The 22,196-nt window shown below is 43.1% G+C and overlaps 1 protein-coding gene across 1 annotated transcript in view; it reads right to left on the bottom strand.

The window, feature by feature from the left end:
• Positions 1-13,442: 13,442 nt before the first annotated feature.
• IGFN1 (immunoglobulin like and fibronectin type III domain containing 1) overlaps positions 13,443-22,196 on the bottom strand; it is a 94,564-nt gene continuing 85,810 nt past the window's right edge. Inside the window, exons 21-24 of the mRNA XM_036755524.1 lie at positions 18,816-19,011; positions 16,775-17,074; positions 15,160-15,486; positions 13,443-13,517 (exon numbers count right to left, since the gene is read on the bottom strand). Of these exons, the coding sequence (XP_036611419.1) occupies positions 13,504-13,517; positions 15,160-15,486; positions 16,775-17,074; positions 18,816-19,011 (837 nt within the window). The 3' untranslated portion in view covers positions 13,443-13,503. The remainder of the gene's footprint in view (positions 13,518-15,159; positions 15,487-16,774; positions 17,075-18,815; positions 19,012-22,196) is intronic.

Here is a 22,196-nt window from a genome sequence, read left to right as displayed (position 1 = left end):
ACTGCCATGGGCCTGCTTGCCTGCCACTTCCCAAGGAGGGGCCCCACCCTCTCCTGAGTTTCCACCCTTCTCATACTCCACATCCTGGCCTCACCCAGGACACCGTGTCCCAGGATGGGGCCACCCACCCCCCCCAAACTGTCTCTTCCACCCCTTCCCCAACCTGCCATAGAAAGCAGCTGACAACCACTTGAGGGGGGAAAGAACTCCCAGCAAATTCTTGGTAGAGGGCAAAGTCCCTAAATGCCAAGCTAAGCCTTTCCTTTACCTGCCTCTGATGTCAAGGAGACTAGGGCCTCATGACTACATTTCCCACTCCTGGGAAAAGGTAGGCAGGCACCAGGCATGGGTGCCTTTGAAGGAGCTTTTGCCTCAGTTTCCGTCACCCATAGGTTGATGCTTAAAATATGAGGATGAACTGGTCCTTTTCTTTCCCATTCCCCAACTGTTCTCTGACTTTTACCCCATGATGGCTGAGAGCTGAAAAGCCTCCTGCCTCCTACCTCCCCCCCCCCCATGGAATCTTCAATTACCTAGCTGCCCTGACCTTATATCCTTAGCCCCAGAGCTCTGATATCCAAGTCTTTGATACTTCCAGGCCAGGGGTCTTTTTATTTTCGGGTCAAGCTGCTCTAAGCCCTGGGCCTGAGCAAGGCTGCCATCCTGTGGAGAGCTGAGCTCATAAATTTGCTCCATCCAGTATCCTAGGTTTGATGCCTCTTCTTCAAGGGGCAGCAAGAGACACAGCTTACCGGGCCTTTAGGGGAAGGGAACATCTTGGAAGTAGAGGAAAGGCATGACAGAGATTGAGAATAAGGGAAATGAGGGAAAGATCAGTGCAAAAATGAGGGCCCCAGCTCCAGGCACACTGTTCCTTCCCTGTTAGTCAGGCCCAGGAAGATGTGGGATTTCGACATAAAGGGTGATACCGTAAGCAAATTGGGAGAGCAAGGAATAGTTGACTTATCAGATCTATGGATAAGGGAAGAATTTATGACCAGACAAGAGATAGGAAACGTTACAAAATGTAAAATGAATAATTTTAATTATATGAAATTTAAAAGTTTTTGCAAAACAAAACCAATGCAATTAAGATTAGAAGGAATACAGAGAGCTGGAAACAATTTTTTACATTGAATGTCTGTAATGAAGGCCTCGTTTCTCAAATATATACAGAACTGAGTCAAATTCATAAGAATAAAAATCATTTCCCAATTGATAAATGGTCAAAGCATATGAATAGGCAGTTTTCAGATGAAGAAATCAAAGCTATCTATAGTCATATGAAAAAATGCTCTAAATCACTATTGATTAGAGAAATGCAAATTAAAACAATTCTGAGGTACCACCACAAACTTTTCAAATTGGCTGATATGACAGAAAAGGAAAATGATATATGTTGAAGAGGATGTGGCAAAATTGGGACACTAGTGTACTGTTGGTGGAATTGTGAGCTGATCCAACCATTCTGGAGAATAATTTGGAACTGCCCAAAGGACAATCAAACAGTGCATACCCTTTGATCTACCAATACCCTTACTAGGTCTGTATCCTAAGAAGATTTTACTTGTACAAAAATATTTACAGCCACTCTTTTTGTGGTGGCAAAAAATCAGACATTGAGGTACACCCATAAATTGGGGAATGGCTAAACAAGTGGTGGTAAATGATTGTGGTGGAATACTATTGTGCTATAAGAAATGATGAGCAGGCAGGTTTCTGAAAAATCTGGAAAGACTTACATAAACTGATGCAAAGTGAAGTGAGCAGGACCAGGTGAACATTGTACACAGTAACAGCCACATTGTACAATGACTGACTTTGATAGATTTAGCTCTTCTCAGCAATACAAAGATCCAAGACACTTCCGAAGAACTCATAAAGAAAAATTCTCTTCACACCCAAAAAAAAGAGCTGATGGAATCTGAATGCAGATTGAAGCATGATATTTTCAATTTATTTTTTTAGTGGATTTCTTTTAGTCAGCTTCTTCTTTCACAACATGACTAATATGGAAATGTTTTACATGAATGCACATGTATAACCCATATCAAATTGTCTGTTTTAGGGAGGGGGGAGGCGAGAGACAGAGGGAGAAAATTTGGAACTCAAAATGAATGTTAAATTTGTCTTTACACAGAATATGTCTTTGTATATACTTAGAAAAATAAAATACTATTTTAGAAAAAGAAAGGAAGGAAGGAAGGAAGGAAGAAAGAAAGAAAGAAAGAAAGAAAGAAAGAAAGAAAGAAAGGAAGGAAGGAAGGAAGGAAGGAAGGAAGGAAGGAAGAGAAAAACAGAAAGGAAGAAAAAGAAAGGAAAGAAGAAAGAAAGAAAGAAAGAAAGAAAGAAAGAAAGAAAGAAGGAAGGAAGGAAGGAAGGAAGGAAGGAAGAAAGAAAGAAAGAAAGAAAGAAAGAAAGAAAGAAAGAAAGAAAGAAAAAGAAAGAAAGAAAGGAAAGAAGGAAGGAAGGAAGGAAGAAAGGAGGGAAGGAGGAGGGAGGGAGGGAAGGAGGAAGATGTGGCATGGGGGCCCATTCCTTTAAGATAAGTCCTGGGTAATAGAGATGCAGATAACTACCTCAGGACATTTATCCTGTTCTTTCCCTGGGAATATTGATCAGTCTCTTCCTTCCTGAACCACCTCTTACCAGCCCCTTCTACTCTTCCCTGAGCATCTTCAATCCAGTGTCCCATTTTCCAGGAACCTTTACACATATACCTTCCAGGAGACCATAACCTCAGAGGGCCTGACCTCACCCTCTCCACTGATCTTAAGCCTGAAGCATGCCTGAGTGAAAGCTACTGCCTGGACCCTAATAACCAGGGGTCTCTTCGGCTTGCTCTCCATCAAGTCCAAGATCACCAAGGGAGGGACAAGAAGCTGATATGGGAAGGAGACCACTAGCACAAGGGCCCAGAGGCAGTGTTCTTCACAGCCTGCCTTCACTGCTCCAAATAAACCCAGGAGAAGGAAAGGGGAGACATGGAGTACTTCACCAAACCGGCCCCTCACTCAGCTATTACTCTTCCTTAGGGTGGTCTCAGGACTTGGCTATGTGGCACCCCCTGGACTTGATAAAGTTGATACACAGCAATACTCTCTTGCCTTCTTAGCTAATCAGGCCTCAGGGAGGATAAGAAGAAAAATCCGCGATGAAGCCCCAGAATCTTAGAGGTATGGTGCCTAGACCCCCATAGTTTAGCCTAGGGGTGGGGAACCTGTGGCCTGGAGTGGCCTCCAAGCCTCAGGTTCCCCACCCCTGGTTTAGCCAAGAGCAACAGAAATAGGAGCAACAATTACCTCAAGACCTGTTCCTAAAGTTTCATTTCTTCCCCTAGATAAATGACTGCATTACCCTCTGCTGGCTGCTTCCGGGATAGCAAAACCTCTTGGTGCCGGGTGAATCTCACCCAGCTGGGAGGGGGGACCCATGACAACGGATGTCCTACCATGCACGAGGCCCCTTTAACCTCCCACCCTCACTCTTCCCAGGCCCCCAAGACAGCAGAACACTTGGCCCCTTCCACTGTTTGACACCAGTATTCTTGCTTCTTTTGACTTGATTCATCCTGCTCCTTAGGGGCTGGAGCCGCTGTTCTGTAAAGGTGGACAGCCTGGTTACGCTGGACTGTACCGGGGGAAATTGGGAGAAGAGGGAAGGAGGAGAGGAGGGATGGAGTCTTCACATGACACACAGACACCAACATCCATGGGGATGGGCCCTGGGAGTGAGGGGGAGGCCCCAAAATCTCATGATTCTGGCATGAGCCAAAAGTCCCAAGATGGTGTAATGAAAAGGACCCTGGGGTAGGGGTTAAGCTGCAGATTCTTAGAGTTAAATATTTATGGTGGTGATGGTGGTAGTAGTAGTAGTAGTAGTGGTAGTGGTAGTGGTAGTGGTAGTAATGGTAGTAGTAGTAACAGTTGTTATAGTTGTAGTAGTAGTTGTAGTTGTTGTAGTTGTAGTAGCAGCAGCAGCAGCAGTCCCAATAACATTTATACAGGTCTTTAAAGTTTATAAAGAACTTTCCAAATGCCGTCACATTTTATCCTGACAATAGCCCTGAGAGGTTGATGCTATTATCATTCCCATGTTACAGATGAGGAAACTGAGGCTGAGAGAGGTTATGTAATTTAGTAGCCTAGGGTCACAAAGCTAAAGAGATTTGAACTCATATCTGCCTGGCTCAAAGTCCAGCATTCTACTTATTGCCGTTGAGAAGTCATTTAGTTTAACTCAGCCTGAGCAGGAATTTATTTTACAATATCCCAGTGATGCAGTCACCTCACCTCTGCCTGGAGCCTGCCAGGGAGGGTCACCACAGCCCAAAGCAGCCCACTGCATTTAGTGACAATTCTAATTTCTTTTACATTAAGCCTAAATCTAACTCACAGCAATTTTCATCCAATTCTGTCGGTCACACTTGACATGACCTTGGACACGTCATTTCCCCCCTCTTGCGCTCACTTTTCTCGCTTGTGAAGGGAGGATTTGGAATAAACAGCGTGTGAGGTCCCTTCTGCCTCAGCAGAAATTCTATTATTTTACATTAACATCTCAGGGCTTCCTTCTGTTTCTCAGCTTAGATCAGCACTTTCCGCCTTGGGGCTTTGGTTAAGTCTGCTTTCTCTGGGCCTTGGGGGCTATCCTTGGAAGTTCCCAGTCTCCCCCACCTGCTGCCATCACCAGAAATCAGTGTTAACTCTGCTTAACCTGAGCAGAGATGGGAAAAACCCTCCTCTCTCTAGATCCGGCTCCAGAATCCTGCCTCTATGCTCCTCTAAGAAGGTAACAAGAGGCAGGCGGTGGGAGGAATCGCTTTTGTTAACTTGGGCAGGTAAGGCTAGAACCACCAGGCTGCCCCAAGCTGATGCCTTCAGCAGACTCCTTGCCTCCATTCTATCCCCTCACCCCCTCTATGCCCCCCAATCACCTTCCTGGAAGAGCTGTTCAGATCATTTCACAAAATCTGTCCACACTCTTCCCCTCATGTCTCCCTCATTTGAATGAACATTTCATTCCAGCTGATCAAACCTGCTCCCCATCACCCACAGCTGTCTCCCCTGCTCCTAACTCTGAGATACCACAAAGATTGCTCTTCCTGCTGGGTTGTCTCCTCACTTCCCCCACATCAAACCACAGCTCTCACCTATTTCCACATATGGTAAAACAGTCACCTCCAGGAAGCCTTCTTGGACTAACCCCACCCATCCAGGTTCATTCATTATTCTGTTTGTAGTTCCCCTAGGGCAGGGGCCCTGGCTCCCTCTGGATACCTCTGGGGTCTAGGACAGGACTTTGAAGATTCTGAGTGCCTCCCAGGACCAGGAGATGACTGACGTGCCAGGGGTCAAAGAGCTGGTCTGTGGAGCCTCATTCCAGGGAGGGCCTCCAAAACCTGTTCCCCAGACCCACCCACAGAGTTGTCAGAGAAACATGCCCCACAGAGAAAGTCAATGCTAGAGTCATCTGGGGGAAGTGACTCCTGAAACATTCAATCAATCATCCAAAAAGCATTTTCTAAGTGGCTTCCATGTGCCAGGCACCAGGCTGGGGGCTGGGAACCTAAAGACAAAGGAATCTGAAAACCTTTCCTGCCCTCAAACTTAATCAGGAGAGACAACACTTACACACATGGAGATACAAAAGAGATACAAGGTGATCTTTGGTGGGTGGGGGTGGTGAGAGAGACACAAACATCTGGGCAGGTGTGGCTTTATAATTCCAGCAATGATACTTGCTCTGGGTTCACCCCATTCCCTATCCCTTACCCAAGCTAAATGTGAGAATGGGTGGGGTGGGGATGCTGCAGGTTAGGGCCAAAAGACAGGTGAGAAGCTCTTCTTCCCTCTCCACCCCTCAACCAAACATACAGACACACCAAACCACCACGAATCGGGGCCTTTGGGATCATCTGATCCAGGACTGTCAAACATGCGGTCTGAACCACATTAAAGTGTAATTGGAAAATGCTAAGCAAATCAAGTAAAAAATACAAATGCAGATAATGTCACATTTTAAAAACTAAGTCACTGTGCAGTCTGCAGAGGCCTTTATGTACATTTTAGAGGCCTCCATTTCTATTTGAGTTTGGCACCACTGACATAAACAAATGCTTTTAACAGATGAGATGAGCCTAAACTGGTTAAGTGACTTTCCCTAGGTCATACAGCCAGTTAGTATCCACACTGTAGGCTGGGACAGAGATCTTCTGACTTCTAGCCCAGTGTTCTTCCCTTCATCCCACACTGGAGAGGGTAGTAGTAGGAGGATCCTGATAGGTAAGAGCTCCCAGGGCTCAGATCAAGGGCAGCACCAAGACAGAATTCTGAAGGAGAGGCTATCCCTGACCCAGCACACCTGCATGTAGCAAAGAGCTTTTACGCATAGTAGGTGCCTACTAAAACACTGGAGGTGATGATCGTGGGGAACAGTAGGTCACCTGAGGTACACTTCCTAGCTTTGATCTCCTCCTTTGGGTCACAGTGAAACAGTTTGAACCTATCTTCTCACCTCTCGGGGTCCTTGGTTGATGGTCTAGATGGCCTCTATGATCCCTTCCATCTATATATCTACCATCCTGTGATCCTTATGGTGACAAAAGACAGCACCTTCAACTCTGCCTCTATTTCCACTATGTTACAATGTTAAATACAGATGGAGTAGATAGTATGTAATGTATGTTTTTAATTGAATAATCCATTGACTATGCCCAACAAATGGTCATCCAACTTCTGCTTGGTAATTCTTGAGAAGTGGGAATGACTATCTTCCATGGCAATCCATTCACCTTTTGGGGGCTTCTGATGTAAAGGAAGCCCCCTTCTGGATGCTGTCTGGCTTATTGATGCCCTTCTTAAATAGTAGCAGCTAGAAATGAACACAGTACTCAAGATGTGTTCTGACTAGTGCAAAGTACAGAGGGACTATTACCTCCTTATTCTTGGAAACTAACTCCATTTGAATGTGACTGAAGATCACCCCAGTGTGTGATCATGCTGTCTGTCTCATTCGGAGCATGCAGTTCATGACAACCACCAAAACTACTTCTCCAATCTGGGTCTCAGTTTCTTTACCTGTTTAAAATAATCTATAGAGGTAGCTAAGTGACAAAGTGGATAGAGTCTGGACCTGGAATTAGGAAGAACTGAGCTCAAATATGGCCTCAGACATTTGCTGTGACTGGGCAAATCACTTAACCCAGGTCTGCCTCAGTTTCTTCCTCTGTAAAATTGTGGGAATAATAGCACCTGCTTCGCAGGATTGTGATGAGGATGAACTGAGGTAATGTTGGTGAAGTACTTTGCAAATCTTAAAGCATTACATAAATGCCAGCTTGTTACTATTATCACTGTTTTCATTATAAAAGGGGGTTGAACTAGATGGTCTCTAAGGTCCCTTCTAGATCTTGTGAACCCCTAGATCTTGTCCAGACAAACTGCTAGTTACCCCTTCCCAATCTTGTATTTGTGAAGTTGGTTTCTGAATGCAATTTTACAACTCTATATTTATCTCTATTGAATTTCTTCTTGTTAGCTTCAGCCCAGTACTCTAGCTTTTTAAGATCCCTTTGGATCTCATTTACCTAGCATTAGCTGTCCTTTCCCAGTTTTGTGTCATTTGCAAATGCGATGAATAAGCTTTTTATGCCTCTATCCATGTCATTGATCAAAATGTTTAGCAGCATAGGGCCAAACATAGATCCTTAGAGACCTCCTTCCAAGCTAATAATAAATCCAGCCATTCAGAAAATCACAGAACATACAGTTATAGATTTAAAGTTTTAAGGGACTTAGAGGTGATCTGGTGCAAACCCCAATTTATAGATGAGGTGTTCAGTCATTTCAGTTGTATCTAACTCTTCTTGACCCCATTTTGGGTTTTCTTAGCAAAGACACTGGAGTGGTTTGCCATTTCCTTCTCTAGCTCATTTTACAGCTGAGGAAACTGAGGCAAACAGGGGTAAGTGACTTGCCCAAGGTCACACAGCTAGTAAGTGCTTGAGGCTGGATTTGAACTCAGGTCTTCTGGACTCCTGGCCCAGGCCTCTATCTGCTGCATCACCTAGCTGTCCCACAGATGAGGTGACATATGCTCAAAGTCACACAGCTGGCTCCAAAAAGCTGTAGCATATGTAGTCACTGCTCAACTGCCTTCCCTTATATTTTTTTCATTAATTCTTTTGATATTCTTGACCTTTGGTTCTTCCAAATGAATTTGATTATTTTTTTCTAGCTCAAAAAAATAACTTGGTAGTTTAATTGGGATGGCATTGAATAAATAGATTCATTTAGGTACAGTCATCATTTTTATTATTTTGGTTCTGCCCACCCATGAGCAATTATTATTATTTCTTCCATTATTTAAATCTGGCTTTATTTCTATAAAAAGTGTTTTATAATTATGTTCATGTAGTTTCTAGGCTTGTCTTGGCAGATATATTACCATGTATTTTGTACAGTCTATAGTTATTTTAAATGGGATATCTCTTACTCTCTCTTCTTGCAGGGTTTTGTTGGTGATATATAAAAATGCTGATGATTTATGTAGGCTTATTTTATAACTTGTTACTTGGCTAAAATTGTTGTTTCAACTTTTTAGTTGAATCTCTAGGATCTTCCAAGCATGTCAGTATATTATCTGCAAAGAGAGATAGTTTTATTACATCACTGCCCATTCTGATGCCTTCAATTTCTTTTCCTTCTCTTGCTATTGCTAGCAATTCTAATACAATATTGAATGATATTGGTGATAATGGCATCCTTGTTTCAATCCTGATCTTATTGGGAAGGCTTCTAGCTGATCCTCATTACAAATAATGCTTGCTGATGGTTTTAGGTAGATGCTCTTAGAATTTTAAGGAAAAATCCATTTATACCTATGCTTTTAAGTGTTTTTAATAGGAATGAATGAGTGTTGTATTTTGTCAAAAGATTTTTCTGCATCAGTTGATATAATCATATGGTTTTTGTAATTTTTGTGATTGATATAATCTGTTATATTAATAGTTTTCCTTATGTTAAACCATCCCTGCATTCTTGGCATAAATCTCACTTGGTCACCATGTATATAATCTTTGTGAAATGTGTAGTCTCCTGGCTAGTATCTTACTTAGTATTTTTACATACATATTCATTAACAAAATTGGTCTATAATTTTCTTCCTCTGTTTTTGTTTTTCCTAGTTTAGATATCAGCACCATATTTGTTTCATAAAAGGAATTTGGTAGGACTCCTTCTTTGCCTATTATTCCAAATAATTTATTTGATATTGGAACCAGTTGATCTTTAAATGTTTGGTAGAATTCACTTGTAAATCCTTCTGGTCCTGATCTTTTTTTTTTTTTTTTAGGAAGCTCATTTATGGCCTGTTCAATTTCTTTTTCTAATATAGGTATATTCATTGTTCTGTTCTTTCTCTATTTTGTTGATATAAGCTTTAGAGATATAAATTGTCCTCTGATTATTAATTTTCCTGCATCCCATAGGTTTTGATATCTTATTTAATTGTTATCACTCCCTTTAATAACATTATTTATAATTTAAAATTACTTTAATAAAATTATTTATACTTGTTCTTTAACCCACTAATTCTTTGAGATGAGGTTATTTAGTCTCCAATTAATTTTTTTCCAATTTTTTAATGTTTTTATTTAAAGTTTTGAGTTCCAAATTCTATCCATCCCTTTCCCCCTTTCCTTCCCCCCTCCCTGAGATGGTAAGTAATCAGATATAGGTTATACATGAGCAATTACGTAAAACATTTTCATATTAGTCATTTTGTACAAGAAGATGCAAATAAAAGAAAAATGAAAGAAAGTGAAAATAGCATTCTTCAGTCTTTGACAAAGAGACTTATCTATACCCATAACACCGCATTGAGAGTAATCTAAACAAAAGGGGGAATCCACTTCCTCCCAGAGCTATCTAACAAACACAAGGGGCCTCATTAGAATAAGCTTACCTCTCGTTATAATATTCCTTCTCTCATTACTTGTTGACCAATCAAAGCTGATTTTCACCCTCAGGAATACCCCCTCTTCCAAGGGCAAATAAGCATCTAGCGGATTCCATGAAAGGTCTTTTGGTTTGTGAGAGATGGCCAAATGACTGTCCTTTCATTAATTATCCACTAGCAATAATTAATTAAATGATTAATGATCCAGAAACTACGTCTCTCGAACTTTTTATACATCACAAATCCCAGCTCCTTCGCCCTTCAGAATGTATTATTTCATGACATCTTTTAAGGTAGAAGCTGCTAGATCTTGTGTTATCCTTACTGTAACTCTACAGCACTTCATTTTTTCCCCTTACTTTCTTGTAGTACTTCCTCCTTGAATGGAGCTTTGAAACTTAGCCATGATGTTCCTGTGAGTTTTCATCTTGAGATCTCTTTCTCAAGTGACTAGTAGATTCTTTTTTCTATTTCTATTTTACTCTCTCATTCTAAAACTTCAGTGCAATTTTCCTTAATAATCTCTTGAGGTGGCAGGAGTAGTAGTCATAGCAATAGCTTTAGAAGCAGCAGTAGCGGCGGCGGCGTGGCGGCGGCGGCGGGAGCAGCAGCAGCAGTAGCAGCATCAGTAGCTGAAGTTGGGCCTGCAGAAAGCACACAAGGCCTAGATGAGAAGAACAGTGTCCTCAAGTGGGTAGATATCCTTGGTGGGGTTACCTATTATTCAGTCTACATGGGCAGAGGTCATTTGGTTCAGACTCCTCCCCGTACACAGGGACGGGCTTAACCTATTCTGTTCAGGCAGGTATTTTTCTTATTCAAAAACCTTTCCAGAGGTCTTTGCATCAGTTCCTTTGGTCCCATATTTTAGCCCCCAAACAAATTATTTTTAACAACTTGAATGACTTTTTATAATTCAGTCCTCTTCTTGTGTCAGGCGTATATGTGGTGAGGAGGGAAATAAGAGAGATGGGCAGGAAGGAGAGCACTGAAACTATGGAAGGGGAAGGAAAGGTCACAGTCCTAAGTGGTGATTGTCCTAACTTTTCTGAAGTGACTCCTTGGATCATGCACACCCCATCTGATTTTCCCCATAGTTTTTCAGCAACCTAGCTCCTTCCTTCCTGTAGCAAAGGTTGTGAAAAGCCCTTCAGTGTTGCCCCAGGTCCCTGGAATTTGGAGATAAGAAAGGGCAGGTCACACGATGGTGTGCGGAAGCTAAGGATGGAAAATGGAAATTGCAAATAGGATGAGGACAGCTGAGGAAAATGAAAGATGGCAAGACTTGAATATGTGTGTGTTAGGCAGGAGATGTTACACAGGGATTAATCCCAGCAGCTGGAAGCCAGAAGTACCTCTGCTCAGGGGAGGTCCAAAGTGAGGACTTGTCCTATCTGACCAGGAGACAAAATCTTCCAATGTTCCCACCTCCCCTTTCCTCTCCTGAAGAGGGGTCCTTCAAAGTACCCTGAAGAGCTGATGAGAGGCTCCTGCAGAGAATCCTGACCAGGACTCTGCCAAACCTAGGGCCTTTCCCAGGCTTAAAGAGGTCTGATACCCAAAACCATAGAAACCCAAAGGACTTTGAGACCAACTTATAGATGAATAGGAATCCTTTCTGCAACATCCCCAACAGCTAGCACTTGATCACCTTTAGTGATGGAGTCCCTCCCACCTCCGCCCTCACCCTGAGGCAACTCATGCCATAGATGGACATCTGTGATTGCTAAGCAGTTTTTCCTCATTTCAAATCTAAATTCACCTGTCTTTGTCTTCTGACCATGGCTCCCAGATCTGTCCATTATCCTAGCAGAACAAACTTGACTCTTTCTCAATAGGACGGCCCTTTAAGTCTGCCCCAAGTGTTTTCTTCTCCCAATGAAACATTCCCAGTTACATCAGCTGAGCCTTCCTTGGCAAGGTCTCCAGGTCATTCATCATTGTGGTCACCCTCTTTTGGACATTCTCCAGCTCACAAATTCTTTTTCCAAAATGTTTCACCCAGCACAATTAGTTAAAAGAATGGAAGTAAATCCAGAGAAAGAACTACAGAGTCTGAATGCAGATCAAAGAGTACTATTTTCTCTCTCTTTTTTTCTTTCTTGGGGTTTTTCCCTTAGGTTCTGATTCTTCTGTACAACATGACTAATGTGGATATGTGCTTAGTATGGCTGTACATGTATAGCCTATATTGGATTGCATGCCATCTTGGGAAGGGGGAAGGGGGAGAGGAAGGGGGAGAAATTAGAACTCAAAATCTCATAAAAGTGAATGCTGAAAACTATAAATTAATTAATTATTTTTTAAAAAAAAGAATGGAAGTATTTTCCTTTCCTTGACTCCAACTCTGTATGCCCTGAAAAAAAAAACAACCTGGGTGGGCTTGGTATGGCCTTTCCTGGGGACCTTCCCAGAGAGGTCATTTCTCTCCGTGTTTGGGACAGTGGTACTGGGGGAATCTGCCAAAGGAGAAAGCAAGCCCTTCCCACAGAACCTTTTAGATTATCCTTTTCTAGCCCTGAACTAGGTAGGCTCAGGCCTCTCTGCTAAAGAGGAGGCCCTGTCCTGCCCACTTTCTGCTCATTTGAACGCTGTTTATCAAAGTCCAGTGTAAGTCCCACTTCCTACACAAAGTAGTCCATAGAGTTCTCCATGGCCACCTGAGCTCACAATGATCTCTCCCTTTTTGGAACCTCTAGAACAAAGTATTTTTTTCCTACCATTCATTTGGCATTGCTTTTTAACCTTTTATGTGTTTGTGTCTTGTTTCTCAAACTAAACCTACACCATCAAATCCTTGAGGGCAGAGATCACATCTTATATGTCTTCGTTGCTCCCCTGGCACCTAGCACACTGCAAATAATCAATTAATGTTTGTTGACTGGCTTTTTTAAGTCTAGTTTTCTCCCTTCTTGCCAAGTAAGAGACTCGATATCTTTGTAGTGACTAAGGATGGGTATAATATTTGGGGCCAAGAGAAAGGGTCCAGCCTGAGATGCTTCTGTGTGTGTGTGTGTGTGTGTGTGTGTGTGTGTGTAGCTCTGCCAGACACAACCGGATTGATTCGCATGCACTTTATAGCCATTTCACACTACTAATTTAATGACAAGATACACAAAGATCCTCTCTGTCCATTGGCCCTAGCTTGCTTTTTGTACCAACCACAACTCTTGCTGTTTCTGGCTGAGTCAGTTGGGAAAACAAAGCATTGGCCAAAGGATAAAGAATGAATACTAAAGCAAGAAGGTAGGAGAGTCTGCTGTTACAGCAGAGCTTGGTGAGAGGGCTGGTGCCACAAGGGTTCATCTCTACAGCTTCTATGCCCCCCTCCTGATGGGCCTGCTGGACTGAGAATTCCCCAAGAAGCTCCCCTTCACTCTGCCTGCGTATCTCAATGCAGCCTTCTCTGGGCTCCCCACTCCACAGATTCCAGAGGCCCCGTGGCAGCCAGGAGGATGCAGGATGATGGGGAGCCCTGAGTCCTGGGGAGAATCCATTCTTTGCATTGCAGGGATGGGCAGGCTCATCATGGTGCCAGTCACACTAGAAGCAGGATTCTGGGAGAGAGGGAGAAACAGGAACTGACACATAGTTCATACCCTCCAGAAGGGACAGGCAAGCTGAGGCAGAGTCCACAAAAGCCTCAAATTCCTGGCCGCCTTCCCACATTTAATGGGGTTTACATCCCAGACACTTCTCTCTTTAAACTCCTTTAGCTGAGCAAGCTAAAGGACAGGGTTGTCCCCAGACCCATCTCCAGGACCCCTGTGGTAAGGCCAATTCCCTCTGTTTGTGATACCTTCTTGTAGAGCCCCAGTAAATCCAGCTCAAACCTCCACTTCTTACAGGAAGCCTTCTCTCACTAACCCCATCAATCGCACATAGCCCCCGATACAGCAGCCTCTCCTTGACAGCAAGGAGGGCTGTTTTATAAAGCTACATCACACTACAATGGTGATATGCGGCTTTCTAACAGTCAGCATTGACATAAGGCCTTAATACTGCAAAGCACTTCATGCATTATCTCATTTCATCTTCATAACACGCCCCCCTCCACCAAGGCAGGGCCTATTATTATCCCCATTTTACAGGTGAGGAAACTAAGGCAGGTAGAAACTAAGACCTCAGTGGTGTCTGAGGAAGGATTTGGACTCAAATCTCCCTGATCGCAAGCCTAGCACTCTATCCACTTGGCCACCTATGCACATCACCTTATAGAACCAGAGAACATTAAAGCTTGAAGGGAAATTAGAAATCATCTAATCTGAGAGTTCTTTCACTATCTGTGAACCTGGTTTTTAAAAAAATATTTTGGTAACTATATTTCAATTTAATATGATAAGATATGAGACGATATAACATAATGAAATATAATGGAATACAATATATTATAATCATATAATATATAACATAGCAATATGATTATATATTATAATGCAATATATGATATAGCAGAATATATTTATTTTTGGTCCTATTTATTTTATCTTGTGTATTAAAACATTATTCTGAGAAGGGTTCTATGACACAAAAAAGGATAAGAACCTCTCATCTACTTCTCGTTGTTCATTTGTGTCTAACTCTTCATGACCTCATTTGGGGTTTTCTAGGTTTGCCATTTCCTTCTCCAGTTCACTTTACAGATGAGGAAACTGAGGCAAATAGGGCTTGCACAGGGTCACAGAGCTAGTAAGTATCTGAGGCCAGGTTTGAACTCATGAAGATGAGCCTTCCTGACCCCAGGCCCAGCACTCTATCCACTGTGCCACCTTGCTGCCCAGAATAATATATTTCTTTGAACCCTATTAATTTCATTTTGTGCATTTAAAACCGTTATTCTGAAAAGGGATCTATGACACACACATGAAAAGGTAAAAACCCCTGATCTAGTTCAACTCAGTCCAGAGGTGAAGGGCCCTGCCTATGGTTCTATAATTAGTTAATATTAGAAAAGGTATTACGGGGTATCCTGAACCATAGATCTAGCATACCACATCCTCCTCATCAGACTGGGAGATCCCTGGGGGATTTTCCCCATCAGATCAGGGGCTCGATGAAGGCAAAGGCTGCCTTTCCTCCATCCTCCGGATCCCCCTGGCTCCCCCACCCCAAGCAAGCCCCCAGGAGAGATAGATGCACACAGGGCGTTCAGTCAGTGTTGTTCAGTGACTGGCTAATGTAGAGGGAAGCCACTATTACCTGTAACAATGAGGGTGGCTGTGCTGACTGCCTGGCCCAGCCTGTTCTCAGCCACAGCCTTGTACTTGCCACTGTCCTTGAGGGTGACACTGGGGATGACCAAGGAGCAGACGCCCAGGACATCTGTACTATATACATTGGGATTGTCTTCTAGGCTCTCATCATCCTTGAACCAGGTGACTCTGGGTCTAGGCTCTCCCTTCACAGCACAACTCATGCAACATTCACAGCCTTCGGGCAGCAGGTGGGTTCGTAGATTGACCAGGAAATAGGGCTTCTGGTTCAGATTTGGCTCCTTGAAGTTTGGCATCTTCACCATGAACTTATCTGCAATAATAACACAGAATAGGAGGCTAGAGGCTCAGGAAGGAATTATGGGGAATGGTAGGATCATAGATTTAGGGCTGTAAGGGACCCCAGAAGTCTTCTCATCCAACCTCTCGCCATCTCCCCAAGATCCTTGGTTCTGGCCATCTGAATCTGCCTCTTTGATTTTCCACTCTGGAGTCAGAGAGCATAAATTTAATGATAGAAGTCACCTTCCTCCGAGCCGCACCATCTCCTCATTTTGCAGGTGAGGAAATTGAGATCCAGGGAGGTGATATATCTTACCCCAGTACCCCAGCTCAGATTTGAACCTAGGTCTTCTGATTCTGAGTTCAGTATTCTCTACTGCACCATAATACCTATGGTCAGTGTGTATGTTCATAACCACACTCATGCATGTGCATTTAATAAATATGTTTATTAGACTATAAAAGGCACTTTTTTCCAGAGAAAAATGAACCCAAACGGTCTAATGCCCAGACCCACTCTGTTCTAGTTCTGATCCAGGGATGACAATGACACACTCAAAAATGGGTGAGTTGCAGTGAGATCTAAAATGGAAAAAAGCATAGTGGCTCTGGGATTAAAAGACCTGGCTTCAAATCCTGCCTCTGATATTTAAGGGCAGCTAGGTTGTACACTGGTCCTGGAGTCAAGAGGGCTTGAGTTCAAATCTGGTCTTAAATACTTACTAGCTGTGTGACCCTGGGCAAGTCACTTAACCCCAATTGCTTCAAAAAACAAAACAAAACAAAAAAAGAGTAGCTGTATGGACAGGTGAAGGTGTAAGCAGTTTGGTGGGTAAAAGAAGAAGTCAGTGAGTGCATAGGGAAATGAGGTGAGTGGGAGAAAAATGGTTAAGTAGGCTAGGAGGAGAAGTGGTCAACAACTCCAGGCTGCCATCTAGACTTAGGCTCCAGCTCTCACCCACCCCCATGCTACTTCTTCCAAGTTCTCCCACAGCTCTTGGGTTATGAAACCTACAGCACCATCTAGTGCAATGGCTAGGGATCCAGGAGCCCAGATTTTGGTCTTTGCTTTAAAATAACTTAATGTATCACCTTGTACAAGTTCACTTGTCCACTCTGGGTCTGTTTTCTCTTTTGTAAACTGAGGAAACTAGGGTAGATGGTCTCAGAGATCCCTTCCAGCTCTTACATTCTATGTTTCCAAGTTATGAGAACAATAGGCAAGACCTCCCATTTATTTCTAAAAATAAATTTTCTCCTCTTCTTTAAGAGTGATTCTCTAGAGAGACACCCCAGGGCCAAGGCATAGACCCTCTCACCTCGTTGCCGGGGGATGCTCCAGGGCTCCACAGTGTCAGAGGGTTCACTGGTCCCCAGATCATTCTTAGCCACAACTCGGAAGTAATACTGATGGCCAGGGAGGATGCCAGCAAGAGTGAAACGATTGGTATAGATCCGGTCCCCTGCCTCCTGCCAGGCAACGTTGGCTGAGGAGCGTGTTAGCACAGTGTAATAGAGCGAGCCACCCTGACCATCATCTGGAGGTGGCTCCCACACTGCTGTCACAGTCCCAGGGACATTCTCTTCCAGCCGGATGGGCCCTGGGGTAGCAGGAGATGCTGTAGGAGGAGAAGATCCATATGTAAGCAACTCTGGTTATTTATTTTGTGGGGCACATTTGAAATCTTACACCATTTTTTTCTCTGCTAATAAGCCTGCTTCTCAGAGAGGGAATATGTGGCCAGGAAATACAGGTGCATTTTAATATTAACTAAGACCCAGTGATTACCAACCCAAGTTTAGTGTGTGATGCCCCTGGAAGGGGGTGGGGCAGGGAGTCACCAATTATCTCAAGGGATAGGGCTAAAATTTTCACTCTGGTGAAAAAGAAGTTTTTTAATTCACTTGAATTCTTTAAATAAATGGGCTAGTTTTTAAAAGGCAGTAGGGCTGCCTCCAATTCTAGAATGCATTTCCATTCTCTTCCTTCAAAACCAGCTCAGGTGCTATCTTCTCCACTAATCTTTTCCCAAGTCCTCTCCTTGCTCCTTACAGCTGACAATGTTCTTGACCTCCTCAAATTTCCTTCCCTCTAGTCCTTCTTTTCTCTATCACCTTGTACCTGGTTTTATAGTTATATATTTCCCTCTTCACCACCTCCCCACACACCATCCCCAGCAACCAGAGGGCAGAAACTGTTTTGTCTCCTGTATGCCTGGCATATAGTAGGCATTAATAAATGTCTATTATTTATTGATTACTTTCCAGTTAGTTAGAAATGGCATTATGTCAGCGTGCTAGCTATGTTTCTATGTCAGCTTTCTGGTCTGACTCAAACTACTAAAAACGCAAGAACTGGGTTTGTGTGACTCATTGGGTCATGTTCAGTGCCACCTACAGCTACCCACTTTACAAATTTTTTTTGATGATGTCAATTACAGAGTCTATATAGTTCTCAGCCCACTTGCCCAAGATGACAAATGAGGTTGTGTGAGAGCATTTGAGTCACTTTCTCAATCTTTATTGTCTTTGATCTTTCTGTAGCCTTTGACAATGTTGATTACCTTTTTCTCCTTGAGACTTTCTTCTCTCTAGGTTTTCAGGATTCCACTGTCTCCTGCTCCTTCTCCTACCTATCAGTCCATCCCTCAGTCTTCTTTGCTGGATTCTCATCCAGGTCATGCCTATTAACCATAGGTGTCCCACAGGGCTCTGTCCTGGGCTCTCCTCTCTTCTTCCATTATATTGCTTCACTCAGTGATCTTATAAAATCTCATGAATTTAATTACCATCTCTAACATCTCTGCTGACCTCCAGTCTCAAAATTCCAACTGCCTATAAGACCTCATGAACTAGGTGTCTGATAGACATCTTAAATTCAACACTCAAATTGCATCTAAAATGGAAAGCCTTTCCCAATACCTCTTAATGCTAATGCCTTCTGTTGATTATTTCCAACTTATCCTGTATGTAACTTGTTTGTATGTATTTGTTTTTCATGATGAAGGGCAGAGATTATTTATTGCCTCTCTTTGTATCCCTAGCACTCAGCATAGTATCTGGTACACATTAGGCACTTAATGAATGCTTATTGACTGACTGACAATTTACAGGGAAGTTCTCAGGGCTGAGGAATAATCCTAATCCTTCTCTCTCTCTCTGTCATCTCCATCTTTCATATTTGAGAAGTTGGTAGGGAGAACTCAGGTGGTATAGAGGGGGCACTCACCAGCTAGAATCTCTGTTCCCCTGTGATGGGTGGGTAAGTATGTTCCTTGGGTACAACCCCAACCCCACAGTTGGGGTCAATACTGCCTGGCTGTGTATAAGGGGAAAGGGAAGGAGAATGACTTGTTTTACCTGACACTCGGATGACAAAGCTGTAGGTCACCTCTTTCCCCGGTAGATTCCTCAGCATCACGGTGTAGAGGCCACTATCTGAGAGGCTGGCCACTGGAATTAGAAGTTGAGTGAGGCCATCTTTGATGGTGGTGATTGTCCTCTTGGATAGGGGCAGCCCATCTTTCAGCCAAATCACCTCAGGCATGGGGGAAGCCTGTGGACAATCCCCACAAATCCACCCCTTGGATTAGTATCTCAACTTTATTTGGATTAGTATCTCAACTTTACTTTGACTGACTCCCCTGGACAGCTCCTTCTTTGTTCCTTTCCATCACTGTGCTCAGCTGTGCCCACTGTCCCTTCTGTGGATGCTTTTGGCTCCCAGTGTGATCTTGGGCACATTGTGACCATCCCCTTAGCAGAGATGCAAGGAAGAGGCAAGTAGAAGCACATTGCCCATTTAGAGGCAAGCTTTAGAAGTATCCAGGATAGAAGCGAAGGACAAATCTCTCTAGAGAACTGATCATCTGATCATCTTACTCGTCCATAACCTTATTCCTACACACACACACACACACACACAACCCTAGCTCATGGGTTAAAGATTTTAGAATGTAACACGCCACCCCTTCATTTTACAGCCTGGAAAAGTTCATGTATGTTTCAAGAACTGGGCATACATTTCTCCCCAAAGAAATTTAGGCATAGTAGTTACTCTCCATCTATTATCCTCATCCTACCATCCCTTCACTTTCCTAACTCTCAACACCAGAAGCTCAGCCAGTGCTAAATAAAATGGGCTCAGGAATTACAGACTCATTTCACAATCAACCTAAACCAATCCTGCTTCCAATTGTGTATGTGTATGTATACACACTTATATGTATACATACATGTATATGCAATCTGCATACATACATGTATATGCAATCTGATGTCAAAGATAATCTGGTCTGGATTATGCTGGCCACTTCTATTAATGTGAATAATGGAGAATTGACAGTACAAGTAGTAAGAGTTTGGAAATGCATTTGTCTCTAGGCTCCATACCTAATTCATCCCCACAAGCCTTTCTCTATCATATCATAGAAACCTCTTCACCCTGAAAGCTCCTTCCACCCCTGGGCTTCTCTCATTGGAAGTACTCTCAGGACCCTGAGGCTTCTCCTTCTGATTGGCTGGTTCCTCCTGGAACCTCCATTTTGAAGAAGAGGTCCACGCCAAACACATCTTCATTCCTCTCCAGGCTGGATTCCTGTCTCTAGATTTTCTTTACGATGCCCCCCAAACTCCTTCATTCCTCCACCCCCTTTTCATCTCCCTTTTATGTGTTGTCTTCCCCCATTTGAATTTAATCTCCTTGAGGGTAAGAACTGTCTTTCTGCCTGTATTTGTATTTTTGGTGCTTAGTACAATGCCTGGCACATAGTAGTAAGTGCTTACTATACATAATCCTTTACTTGCCAACTTGATTTGAAATGTGATATCTGCTATCATCACTAAAAAGGAGACTACTAGAGCTGAATTACCCTCAAGAGGGATTGGAGGTGAGGTGGGAGGAGGGATGTAGCAGGAGTCAATCTACAAGCATTTATTAAGTGCTTTTAATGTGTCAGACACTGTGCTAAACAATGGGGCTACAGAGGTAGAAACAAACAAAAAAAATACCCATTCCCTACCTTGCAGGAGTTCATAATCTATTGGGGAAGACTGCTTGCAAACAACATTATTCCAACACGATACATACAGCAGAGATGGCAGGTGATCTCAGAGGAAAGGCACTGGGGTCAGCCCTTTCAATTACATTCATAGAAGCGATGTTAGAACCTTGGAATCATAGTTCTAGACCTAGACAGGACTCCAGATTACTTCCTCTATCTTATCCACCTCTCCTGTTCATGTGCTGCTGAACAGAACTGGATGAAATCATGAAACCGTACTGAATTAACCCACTCCTCATTTATATTAACTGTCTCAACTGAGCCCATGCTGCAGCAAGCCAAGTGTTCTCTTCCTCTTTAACTGATTCCCTGTCAAATGCTCCACAATGGCTGTTCCGCATCTCCTCTCTCTTCAAATGTCCCAAGGCATCCCTTCTTCCCAGTTCCATACTTCACCAAAAAACAATTGAGACCATTCACTGAGAGATTCTCCCTTCTCCTTCCTCCTTATCTCACATCCTTCAGACATCTTTCCTCCCTATCTCTCCTTCTCTCCAGTCTCAGATGAAGAGGTGGTCCTTCTACTTATCAAATTTAACCCATGTACTCAGGTTCTCGATCCCATCCTCCACGCTCTCTCTCCTCTTCAATCTCTCTTTATCTACTGGCCCATTCCTGAGGCGTCTTAAACACCACAGGGTGTTCCTAAAGTTTGGACACACAGGCAAAAATGTCTATTTCCAAGAAATAAAATGAATGAAATTTTCAACCACATTTTATTTAGTTGGAATATTAACAAATAACACCTTCAATATGCTTTCCATCATTCGTGATGCAAAGGTTGATGCATTTTGCGAGATTCACATGAACTCGATGCAGTAACTCCACATTGCCGTCAGTTTCCTATGTGTCCAGACTTTAGGGACACCCTGTACATATCCAAAGCAGAATTAATTTTCTTTCCTTCCAGATCCTTCTCACTTCCAATTTTTCTTACTGTTCTCAAGAGCCCACCGTCCTCTCAGTCAACCAGGCTTGAAACCTTGATGGCATCCTCAACCCTATCTGTCTCTCAGATCACATATCCAATCCACTGCCAAGTCTCATCATTTCTACCTTTGCAACATCTCTTATACAACCTGTTCTTTCTCAATAACCCAGACACCAGCCTAGACTCACCTGGATTACTACAATAGCTTATAACTGGTCTGTCTCTCTATAGCTTTTGTTGTCATGTCTGACTCTTCATGACCCCACTTGGGCTTTTCTTGGCAAAGATACTGGAATAATGGTTTGCCATTTCCTTCATTTTATAAATGAGGAAACCAAGGCAAACAGGGTTAAATGACTTGCCCAGGATCACACAGCTAGTAAGTGTCTGAAGTCAAATTTGAACTCAGGTTTTCCTGACTCCAGGCCTGGCACTTTATCCGCTGAACCACCTAGCCGCCCCTCTCTGTATCTAAGTCTCTCTCTCTACTCCAATTCATCCCCCTCTCAGCTACTGAGGTGACTTTTCTAAACCATAGGACTGACCCTGCCATTGCCCCTACCCAATGAACTCAGTGACTCCCTAATTTCTCTAGGATTAAGCGCATCTGTTTGGCCTTTAAGGTCCTTCATCACCTGGCTCCTTCATACCTTCCCCAGTCTTCTTAGACTTTATTCCCCTCTATGCACTGTATGACCTGGCTATGCAGGCTCACTTGTCATTCCCTGCAAATGTCTTTGCCTTGGC

This window comes from Trichosurus vulpecula, chromosome 4 (genome assembly GCF_011100635.1).
Source record: "Trichosurus vulpecula isolate mTriVul1 chromosome 4, mTriVul1.pri, whole genome shotgun sequence".
In the NCBI taxonomy this organism is placed as follows: Eukaryota; Metazoa; Chordata; class Mammalia; order Diprotodontia; family Phalangeridae; genus Trichosurus; species Trichosurus vulpecula.
This window is presented reverse-complemented; position numbering and strand designations above follow the sequence as displayed.